General features: G+C 39.6%; 1 protein-coding gene across 3 annotated transcripts in view; it reads left to right on the top strand.

The window, feature by feature from the left end:
* The window catches only part of setd1ba (SET domain containing 1B, histone lysine methyltransferase a), a 42,740-nt gene extending 32,303 nt beyond the window's left edge, over positions 1–10,437 (top strand). For all 3 annotated transcript variants that reach the window (XM_060908639.1, XM_060908637.1, XM_060908638.1), the window contains 5 exons: positions 158–334; positions 441–566; positions 649–768; positions 1,197–1,334; positions 8,162–10,437. In XM_060908639.1, coding sequence (XP_060764622.1) covers positions 158–334; positions 441–566; positions 649–768; positions 1,197–1,334; positions 8,162–8,335 — 735 coding nt within the window. In that variant the 3' untranslated portion in view covers positions 8,336–10,437. The remainder of the gene's footprint in view (positions 1–157; positions 335–440; positions 567–648; positions 769–1,196; positions 1,335–8,161) is intronic.
* Positions 10,438–12,403: the final 1,966 nt, after the last annotated feature.

The raw sequence follows: 12,403 nt of genomic DNA on the forward strand, positions 1-12,403 counted from the left end.
GTCGTTATTTTTATTTGAAAACCGTTTCCATCAGCCTTAAATAAATGGAAAATGTGGTTTTGTGATATTTTTGTGTTGCATTTCTGAAGTTATTGCACAGGGTAGACAGAAACCACACTTCCTGTAACTAGTTGTTTCTTTAACTGTACTTCCTGCACCTACCAGCAGTGGCAGTCTGCCTGGGGGCAAGAAAAAGAGGCGTGAGGATGGAATGCGGGATCACGTGACTGGCTGTGCACGTAGCGAGGGTTACTACAAAATCGACAAAAAGGACAAACTGAAATACCTGAACAGCACTAGGTTACAGTCAGACGAGCCTGATAAAGACATGCAGGTGAGTTGATCGACTTGTAAAATTCACTGCATTAGTTACCGACCGATTCATTTATTTTAAACGGCATTAGTGTGTGTCAATGACTTTTCCGATTTCTGTTGCCCAGGGTCGGATGATCCCGGCTCAGCCTCACGCCTCGACCCGAGCAGGCTCAGAGAGACGGTCTGAACAGCGCCGCCTGCTGTCCTCATTCAGCTGTGACAGCGACTTGCTCAAATTCAACCAACTCAAGGTGAGAGTTCACTCCCCACACACACAATTCAATTCTGTATGCACTTTTTAACCCTTTTTTTCTTTTCTCATTTCCTCCTCAGTTCCGTAAGAAGAAGATCCGATTCTGTAAGAGTCAAATCCATGACTGGGGTCTGTTTGCTATGGAACCCATCGCTGCTGACGAGATGGTTATTGAGTACGTCGGACAGAACATCAGACAGGTAAAAACCAAAAAATGTGCAAACTACACCATTTTTGCTCTGAATTTTCTTAGAATTCTGAGATGCTGTTATTCAGAGAATGACTGGGGAAGCCATGGCCTAATGGTTAGAGAAGCAGCTTTGGGACCAAAAGGTTGCCAGTTCACTTCCCTGGACTAGCAGGAATGGCTGAAGTGCCCTCGAGCAAGGCACCTAACCTCTGGATAAGAGCGTCTGTTAAATGCCATTAATGTAATGTAATGTAAGGATTTGTAATAATTATGCGATTGTGATTTCTATTCATTCATTCATTCATTCATTCATTCATTCCTTTAAAAGTATGGGGACTGAGGTTCAGGATTTGGTTTAGGGTTCAGGTATAGGGATTAGTGGAAGTGTGTGTGTGTCGGTGGTAGAGGTGTATAAAAGAACTCTGTGCGTGTGTGTAGGTGATTGCGGACATGAGGGAGAAGCGTTACGAGGAGGAAGGCATCGGCAGCAGCTACATGTTCCGTGTTGATCACGACACCATCATCGATGCTACCAAGTGTGGAAACTTCGCTCGCTTCATCAACCATAGCTGCAATGTGAGTCTGACACACTCTCTCTCTCTCTCTCTCTCTCTCTCTCTCTCTCTCTCTGTGTGGATTTCCATTGTAGTTCAGAAAACCTTTTAACTTCCACATTATAAATTCTGCATAGGAATAATTTCTCAAACGTGCAGCTCCTCTTAATCATGGGCTGCATGCCCTAAACTTTAGTAACTGTGGGTAACCTGTGGTGATCTACTCTGCAGTGTGTGTGATTGGCTGGAGCTCTTTCGATCATGTTCTACTGAAGATTACAGCAGCTGATCCTAATGCATCTGTTGATTATCGTGTGTGATAATATCAGCGATAAATAATATAATCACAATATTTTCAGGGCATGTACAGTGGATATAAAAAGTGTACACACCCCGTTAAAATGATAGGGTTTTCTGATGTAAAAAAAAAAAAATGAGACCACGATAAATAACTTAGAAACTTTTCCCACCTTGAATGTGACCTATAACCTGTACAATTCAATTGAAAAATAAACAATTCCGTTAGGGGGAAAAAATAAAAAATGTACAATAAGCTGGCAATACTTTGTTGAAGCACCTTTTGATTTAATTACAGCATTCAGTCTTTTTGGGTCGGAGTCTATCAGCCTGCCACATCTAGATTTGGCAATATTTGCCCACTCTTCCTTGCAAAAGCGCTCCGAATCTGTCAGATTGCGAGGGCGTCTCTTGTGCACAGCCCTCTTCAGGTCACCCCACAGATTTTCAATTAGATTTAGGTCTGGGCTCTGGCTGGGCCATTCCAAAACTTTTTTGGGATCATCGTTGTGCTGAAAGATGACATTCCTCTTCATCTTCAGCTTTCTAGCAGATACCTGAAGGTTTTGGGCCAAAATTGACTGGTATTTAAAACTGTTCATAATTCCCTCCACCTTGCCTAAAGTCCTTGTCCAGCTGAAGAAAAACAACCCCAAAATATGATGCTGCCACCACCATGCTTCACCGTGGGTATGGTGCTCTTTTGGTGATGCGCAGTGTTGTTTTTGCGCCAAACATACCTTTTGGAATTGTGGCCAAAAAGTTCAGCCTTGGTTTCATCAGACCATAAGACATTTTCCCACATGCTTTTGGGAGAATTTATATATTAGTGCTGTCAAGCGATTAAAATATTTAATCGCGATTAATGTCGCGACTGTCATAGTTAACTCGCGATTAATCGCAATTTAATCGCACATTTTTGTCACATGAAAAACCATTGTAATTCTCTTATCAGCATAAAAACGTGAATGGGCTTGCTTTGTATTGCAAAGCATAACACGTCTTGATACAGCCACTGCAAAGTGAAACCTAAGCCGAACACCGGGGCTGGCAAAAGAACCATGAGTGAAGTGATCTACTGCTTGAGTTAGTCTACAACTCAGAGAGACAGGTTACACAGTGACGGTAGGCTTGACATGCTTGATTATAATATAAAGTACACTATTATATTAAGTTTAAGTTGTTCGTTGATAAATATTGCATTGAATCTGATCTTTACTGTTTCAGCTCACTTAACACATTTTGTACTTTTACACTTTCTGCCTGTTGATGCGTCGCGCTGTCCAATCAGAGGCGGCCAAATTTGCATATTACAGGAAGGATTTCTGGGATAGCATTGAGCTTACAGTTCAGAGGGATCTGGCTTCTTTAGACGCTGTCTTCTTAAAACTGAATAAATATTTAAAAAGAGCCAGATGAGCCAGTTTTTTGAACGGCTCTTTTCAAAGAACGGATCACAAAGATGCGGATCCCATCAAAGAGCCATAAATCCCATCTCTACTAGCGCGCCCTGCCCGCGCTGGTTCTTTGGGGGGGGCAGAGGACTCTGGCTGTGCGGGGCGTGGCATTACAGTCTAGCTGCTATCAGTTTTCTAAGCCAAGTCTATGTTCCAAGTTCCTGGCAGTTTCAAAAGCTTATGAAAAACCTACATCATGCCACAGAGCGTTAATCTCGCGATAAAAAAAAATTATCGCCGTTAAAATTGAGTCAAGTTAACGCGTTAATAACGCGACATTTTTGACAGCACTAATATATATATATATATATATATATATATATATATATATATATATATATATAGACACACACACTTTTTTTTTGCAAAACTTAGCCAGGCCTGGATGTTTTTCTCTGACCCTACCTCATAGTCCAGACATATGGAGAATATGGGAGATTGTTGTCACATGTAGTACACAACCAGTACTTGCCAGAAATTCCTGCAGCTCCTTCAGCCTCCCTGACCAGTTTTCATCTTGTCTTTTCATCAATTTTGGAGGGATGTCCATTTCTCAGTAATGTCACTGTTGTCCCATATTTTCTCCACTTCTTGATGACTGTCTTCACTGTGCTCCATGGTATATCTAATGCCGTGGACATTTTTTTTTTTGTACCCTTCTCCTGACTGATACCTTTCAACAATGAGATCGCTTTGCTGCTTTGTAAGCTCTCTGTGAACCCTGGAGTTGCTGGAGGATGCAACTGAGTAAATGTCTGGGCTTTATTTGGGGTTAATCAGAGTCATTTTCATTGATGGCAGGTGTGAACCCAAAAAGACTGAATGCTGTAATTAAATCAAAAGGTGCTTCAACAAAGTATTAGTTAAAGGGTGTGCACACTTATGCAACCAGTTTATTGTACGTTTTTTTAATGTTTTCCCCCCCAACCGATTTGTTTGTTTTTCAGCTGAATTGTACAGGTTATAGGTCACATTAAAGATGGGAAAAGTTTTGAAATTATTTATCGTGGTCTCATTTTTTTTACATCAGAAAAACCGATCATCACTGTATTTTATAGGGTCACGTATCTTCTTAAAGCATTATGAAGTTCACAAGTTTATAATATTATTTGTGCGCTGGTAGAAAAGCTACTAGTAAGCAACTTGAGTGTAATAATTACTTTCACACTGGGTAACGCAGCATTTTAGAGTAGAGTTGCAATCGTAGGTTTTTTTTTTTTCCCCACCTGTAATAGGAACAGGATTTGAACAGCGTACCCTCACTGCTGCATGTGCCGAGTCTGATTATTATTATTTCCCATAATGCACTTGCAACTCTTTGATGCAACAAAAAGATCACATATATAGATGGATCTATATTTTTTTTTGTTACCTTTTTATCTTTATATTGTATAGTCGGCTTGTTCTTGGGATTTTTTTTTTTTAAGTTCTATTTTATGTTGTACAGGGTTTTTTTTTTTTTTGGCATGTCTGATAACTTGCTGCCGTAACAACAATTTCCCAGCTTGGGATCAATAAAGTAAATTAATCAATCAGCAGCCTAATTGGAAAGGAGCTCTTTGTGTAGAGAACTTATCAGCTCCCTCTACTGGAGACTTGAAGTTGTCTGACCATTTACCATCTTTTAAAAAATCTAAACTTTAAATAAGTTAGGGTTTTTTTTTTTAATTTTATGTTGTTTTTAGTCATCATTCCAAAAAAAAATGTTTGCTTTAGTTATGATTTTGTTACTTAATGAGTTTCTGTTTTAGCTTGATTAATGCATGGATTAAAGTTTTCCGTCGTGTGACGGATTTCCGTCAACAACTCTCCCAAGGCCAAATGTGAGGTCGGTGCTGATCCGAGGAGAATTAAAATGATGGGTGGTTGGGTAGAGATTGGGTTATAACACTGATGTGTTGCAACACCATCAACTATCAGCAGGGTTTATTTAACTTTTTTGTTTTTGAGCCATGCTTTGTGTCGTTCATTTCCTATGTTTGATCATGTTTAAACGTTCGCTGTCTACGGTGCGGCATTAAAAAAACATGCGCTGTCAAAATTGGCAAAATACATTCCCATGTGCTTGGCGTGCTTGTGTCTGACCATTTCTGTTTTGTATTAAATTAAATCTTGCCAAAATGACTCAGTTCAAACTTGGACATATAGAAATAGAGCATGTTAAAAAAAAAAAAAAGAAAAAATAAACCCCGGAAAGCCCGCTCCTCTGCTTCAGCCAGACTTGAAGACCCAACGGTGCAATGCTTGCAGACTGTCAGAAGTAATTAGACCTAAATTTATAGCTAACAAATCAGCAGACGCCCCAACAATTATTATTTACGTTAGGCCAGTGTGTAAGGTATGTTAGAACCGTGCCTTATAGCCTACGTTATATCACAATTTAAAGGACGTTTGAGGAGTTGGAGGCTGCGAGCGCAATGATGTTCCGACATGCGCTGAACTTTATTCCCTGAAAATCATACACCAGCGTTCAAACAGTCAAAATGTCTAGAAGACTACGGTTAAATAATAATCATAGCCTACTAAGTTAAATTATGTCAAAACATCTGTTTGTGGCCTATGAAATGATGGAGGAAAATGAGAACAAACGCAAAGTAGATAGCAGCCAACTTCACCCGATCTTTTAGGTAACTTAACACTCGTGTTGGCCACAATATTTCTCTTAATAAAATCTTGAATTGTTTTTGAAGTCGTATTCAACACAAAGTAAGGTCAAACCCCAATTTTAATTTAAGCGAAGATCCAAACTTTTTTCTATATTGACGTCGAGCATAGAGGAGCATGTCATTCTGCTTTCGGTTTCGGCAGCATGGATGCGCTTTACATGAAGAAGTGTCTGCCATCGATAAAGGTGTAAAAAACAAGTGGAGGTGGGCTTGGCTGTACGAAATGGGTGAAAACGGAAAGCCATTTAGTTCATGGTGCAAAAAACTAAACATTCCAGGCGCTTGCATTTGTGTGGTTTGCCACAAAAAAATAATATACGGAAGCAATGGAAAGAAAGTGCTGTCGTGCCATCAACTGGAAGCCAGCCACAAGGCCAATGTAAGGGGTCTTCAGCACACCTCTTCTTTACCAGGAGCAAGTCTCACCTCAGCGGAGGTCAGTCCATCTATGGCTGATTGTGACTGTGCACAGAAAATACGTGTCTGTGCTTTTATCTCAAAAACGAACAATAGTGAAGAATCACTCAACAATAAATTGAATATATTAGTCCATTAATTAATTGATAATAAAGTTATCAGTTCTAAGTTAACCATTCTCAGAATTTCATCGAAATCCACCCATAACCCCACCCCTGTAAATTTTCAGTCAAATATATATATTTTTTTCTTTAATCCATGGATTAATGTTAGCTATGGGACTAAAACATGAAGCTATTTTGTGTCTGTCATGTTTAGTGAGGAATAAAGATACACCATATAGTCAGAAGTTGGTGAACACCTAACCTTCACACCCACGTGTGTTTGTTGAACATCCCGTTCCTTTGCTGTTATAATAACCTCAACTCTTCTGGGAAGACTTTCCACTAGATTTTGGAGTGTGGCTGTGGGGATTTGTGCTCATTCAGCCACGAGAGTTTTAGTGAAGTTGGACATTGTTGTTGGGTGAAGGAGGTCTGGAGGGCAAACAGTGATCCAGTTCATCCCAAAAGTGTACAGTGGGGTTGAGGTCAGGGCTCTGTGCAGGACACTCGAGTTCTTCCACTCCAACCTTGGCACACCGTGTTTTCCTGGAGTTTGCTTTGTGCACAGGGGCATTGTCATGCTGGAACAGGTTTGGACTAGTCTGGTTAACACCAGACCATATCACAAGTGAAATATGGTCTGGAATCCGCCTATTGAATTTCTCGTAGGGGAGGTGTGGTTTACGATTGTCAACGGCCGTTTATTGGACGTTGCGAATGTCTATCATTTGGCGTATACGTAGCCCATGGCCAATCATGGCAGTTGTACCCGGTGACGTAGTTAGAGCGACGAAGAGGCGAAGAAGAGAAGGAAAGAGAAAGAGAAGGCAAAACAAAAATAGGAAAACAATGGCACCGAACGATTACTGCCGTTTGTGCAAGACAAATATGAGAGAAGCTGGTTTGGTTAGTTTGGTTCGTATCGCTCGCCGCCATGTTAAATGTGATCCGTAAACAGTCCCAAATAAACTACAAGCTTCCGTTTGTCGAGTAGTACGCGTCACCGTCTTTCCACCCCTCCCCACTCTCTGATTGGCTCCCTAACTCAGGCGAGCCTTTAGACTATAGTTTCCATGCTGTCTTTTCAGATCGGAACAATTGTGCAAAGCAGCATGGGATTTCCCAGGCTAGGTTTGGACCCCTTAATTTCAGTAAATGGAAATTGTAATGCTACAGCATACAAAGACATCCTATACAATTGTGTGGTTCCAACATATTGGGGAATAACTGCATATAGTATCTAAACACTGCACGTTGTGGAACATCCCTGAAACATTGCTGAGAGTGTTGCTATGTCCGAACGTTACCCCAGGCACATCAAAATCGAAGAAGAATGCATTTCCCAAAATAGTAGCTGTTTCAAGTCTCTGTTCTAATGCCGCCTTGCGGATTAGCGGTTTACTACCCTGTCAGGGCTCCAGATTATGCATGAGGTCATCTTGTATACTTGCAGTTGTGTTTGCAGAGTTGCATGGAGGATGTAACAGGCTGAACATGTGCTTCCTCTGAGATATGTGAATCCAGTCAAATGCATCCTTTTAACTCGGCGGAAAGTTGCATCTGCCTTCTTCCGTATACACGAGCTCACAGAAGCACGATTGGCTAGTGTCACTGTGATTGACAAGGGAGCGAGAATATGCCATCCCTTACACCCAGAGAAAGCCCACTTTTCTATCTTGGCTCCCGGCTGTACGTAGATAGGTGTGGCATTGTTTGGATTTGAACTTGTGATCTTCTAACAATTGGGTGAATGCTGTTCTGCTCCCCAAACAGCTTGGCTTTATGGGAATGTACAGTACACTTCATTAGCTTTGTGTAGCCTGAATGGTGTAACATGTATGTCCAGTCAGCTGAAATCACCAATACCTGCTGACACACTGTTAATGTTTTGTTTTGTGTGTTCCACAGCCGAACTGCTACGCCAAGGTGATTACGGTGGAGGCTCAGAAGAAGATTGTAATCTACTCGCGCCAGTCGATCAGCGTCAACGAGGAGATTACCTATGATTACAAGTTCCCCATCGAGGACGAGAAGATCCCTTGTCTGTGCGGAGCCGAGAACTGCAGGGGGACGCTCAACTAACATTGAGCAGCAAGAAGCAGGGAGGGTGTTGGAGTAACTAGCTAACACACACACACACACACACACACACACACACACACACGCACTCTTCACCCTCCACTCTGCAGTTAGAGCAGCTACGTGTGTAGGGCTTTTTTTACGAATAAATCCATCCAATGATTGTTTACGATTTACACACAGGTGCTCTTTAGACCACAACATGAATTTTCTACCACTCTTCCACTGAGAGAGAAGGACGGCCACCCCAGTCACCCTTCCCTTTCCAACGTCTACACACAAGTCTTTGTGCATTAGGCGGGTCTTCCCGTCTTCCCCGATCTTCCCATCCAACTGCTTCTTTTCTTTCCTTTTTTTTTTATAGACTTTATTTCTATACTGTACAGAAGGATCCAAACTGGCACAGGCTACTACATGCACACAGATTCAGACACACTACTTCTACTTCGGGCTTGCTCACACACACGTCACGCTTCCTTCGTCTGCCAGTTAAGTTTTCGACACTGTTTGTTTTCCATTTGCTTATTTAATGCCCCTTCAAGTCATAACAATGCTGTGTGCTTTACGTTTGTGTATGTGTGTGCTGCCCCCTGTTGGCTGTCTACTGTAATTATCAGCCTGCAGAATTGAAACAAATTGCACACCGATAGACCGAGAGATGACCAGACAGCATCTTTGTTCAGTCTGCATAGTATTTAATTGTATCACATTGTGATATGGCATTAATTACAATTTAATATATTATCACTATAACATATATATTATCCCTGCCTGTCACTCAAAGTCAGCTGGGATTGGCTCCAGCTTCCACCACGACCCTGAAGGATAAGCGGTGTAAATAATGGATGGATGGAGTATCATATTGTATTGTATATGACAGTTCTGTCTGTCAGGTAGACTTCTGGAAGATGAAAAGCTTATGAAGAACACCAAAATAAGGGACCTTTAGAAGACAGTGAAATATCTGCCATATGAATTGTGTTAAATATGTCATGAATTTATAACTGACTTTCAGCTAGAGTACCTAGTCCAGCATGAAAGCTGGTATTTCTGAAGACTGCATTGAGAGGTCTCATCGTTTTATTCTGTATCCATAGAGCTGCTTTCATTACTGCTGTTGAAGCTGAATGTTTGATCGCTAACACCTAGTATTATATTAAAACACGTACACGTGCGCGCGCACACACAAACACAGTGTATTGCTCAAGCTCAGTCAAGCTTCATCATGCTGATCTTTCCTGTAGTGCTAATTTGCTACAACGTTAATGCTAATTTCACACACTGCACAATCGTCACTTGTCTTCACCTGTATAGTATTGTCTTTGGAGCTGTATTATACTTCCTCGTGATCAGCGATGGAACTTAGCATTATACTAATTAGCTAAATGCTAAGGAAAGGATGTGATCTCTAATTGGTGCCAATTTTTCTCCTTGGGTACATTCTAAGCAGCAAAGCTGTTTTCCACCCTGTTGTGTTATCTCTGTAAGAATGTGTGTGTATTCTGTTTGTAACAAACACTAGTACTTTATTTCCTCTTACCACCTTCCCGTCATGCTCCTATCCCATCAGGGTGGGCATGTCTCTCTCTCTCTCTCTCTGTAGTTTCTCTGCATTTATGTCCATATTGTACAGACAAACTGTTTGTACGGAGGATTCAGACTTTTTATTGCGATACGGCAAGATATCGAGTATCAGTGCATCTTTTTTTACCAGCAGAACTAATTTGAGATGATTATTTTTGGGAGAGCTCATGTGTCATGTTCTCCCTTTAAAGATTGTTTCTTGTAGAAACGTCTTTTTTCTGCCTGCTTTCCTTCAGTGTAAATACTCAGACTGTGAATATATAAATAAGTATATATATATATAAATATATATATTTTGGAGGTGAGGGCTCGCTTGGCGCCACACAGAGCGCGTGCAGGATTTCAGCTTGTGTCAAGCTTTATTTTTTATTATTTTTCAGTTTGTAAATTCTATGAAAGCAGTTTGCCGTGTGTGATGGAGGGAGGATGACAATGCTGCATCGTTCCCTGACTATTTATTACACAAATGTATGAAAAACAGATCATTGACAAAAAAATAAAGGATGTTTTTTCTTTTTGAATGATGGTTTCTTCTTTATTTTTATATAGATTTTTAATATAAAGGAAAATGTCAAAAAAAAAAAACTGTTACATTGAACCTGTTGTCCCACAAGCCTTAGTCAGAAAGCCCAAATGTAATGAAAGTAAATAAAATTTAACTCGCCAACTTTTAAAGCACAAGAACATTTGAATTTTTTTAAAATTCACATCACAAGTCAGTTTAAAATTATTATATTTTAATAATACAGAATGTTAAAACTCCTCACAGTCCGCAATAACAAAAGAAGAAAACTCTTGTATTAATTCAAGGTTCCGTATTTTATTAAATTCATTAAATCATCTTTAATATTAACAAAATAAAAAGTTTCAAAATATAACAACCCTCAAGTGTTTTCATTTCTTACATACAGTATATCTATAGTGTGTGTCGTCTGCTCTGCTCCTGCAAGTCACACCTTTTAAAAATTGCACATTAAACCCACACACAATGAGATGAGCATGATTCAAGTCCTCACAAATAATTCAAAAGGGTAATCCTACTTTCATGTTTATCCAAAAAAAAAAAAAAAAATCCTTTGTACAGGCAACTATATATTTTCCTTTCTATGCATGTAATACTGTCGTGTGTTAGTTTTACAGATTAAAAGAAATCATATGAAAAAAGACAATGTATAATTCATAATATTCATCACAGAATCTTAAATTATAATAAATGCAGAAAAGGAACATATGATGCAGCCTGTAATTTCTTTCAAAACTCACATGAAAGTATTAATAATGGCAATTATTTGTCATCAGGATTCGTTTTCCTGTCTTTGCCTAAAGCTCTTCAACAATGTCGATCAAGTGCCTGGTACAGAATACCTATAATGCACTTTGCCACTTGTAGGGAGTATGGAAAAGTGAGTAGGATGTGGAAAATGGCGCACGGTTTTGGTGCAACCTATAGTGAACGCTATTGCAGTTACTGTTTATGGAAAAGCAGTTGACCACCTGGTGAATTTATCAAATTCTATAATGGTTTAGTATAAATATGGAGGTGATTATAGAAAATTGCATGCGTTGATTGATTGGTCGAGAAATTCGGACCATTTCTCGATAATCACCTCGAGCGACTCGGCAAAATGGCGGCCAATTATTTGGTCACCGTAAGTGAGGAAGAATTAGAAATTATGAAAGAAAACACGGTTCCTAAAAGCACTAAAGATGCCATGAAGTTTGGTCTAAAACTATTCAAAGGTAAGGTGGAGCTGTGAAACATTTTATCAATTTCAAAACAAAGTATTTTATGTGAGTCGGCATAGATAAGTGCCAAGTCTGCACTGCACCTTTATTACATTTGCATGCCGCTTTTGAAGTTTGAAATAAATTATTTAAATATGATTTTTTTTAAATAATCACCTGTGTATTTATACTAAAACAATTATCCACCTCAGGCTCAGTGAATATCGGTGAATAATAACCTCGATGATTTTTTAAATAATACTGGCTGGCATTGAGTGGTACATCAGATATATTCCATTCAGTTAGCATGATAGTGAATGAGTCAAAGACGAGTTCAAGATCATGCTAGCTGAATGGTATATATCTGCTATACCACAAAAAAACCCAGCCAATATTATTATTATTATTATTATTATTATACATTCCTTTCAAGTGTTCAATGTGTCTTTTTCAAAATCCTGTCAAAATCTTCTGTATTTAACGAAGCAAACCTGGCGGCCATGTTTATTTACAAATCATCACAGTTGTTCACTAGCATGGAAGTTTTATGTCTCCGGCATGTGATGTCATGTTGTCTTGACAACCATGCAATATTGGAAACCATATTCAACGCTCTTTCTCCATTGGGTAGAGTGACGCAATACACATAGGATAAGCAATATGCTAACAATATAGCATGCTATCAAACCAAATGAATGGAACCCGCTAGAAGGGAATCGAATACATGTTTTTATTCCTTCTAAAAAGTGTCCTGTATGTATA

The sequence above is a fragment of the Neoarius graeffei genome, chromosome 25 (genome assembly GCF_027579695.1).
Source record: "Neoarius graeffei isolate fNeoGra1 chromosome 25, fNeoGra1.pri, whole genome shotgun sequence".
Classification (NCBI taxonomy): domain Eukaryota; kingdom Metazoa; phylum Chordata; class Actinopteri; order Siluriformes; family Ariidae; genus Neoarius; species Neoarius graeffei.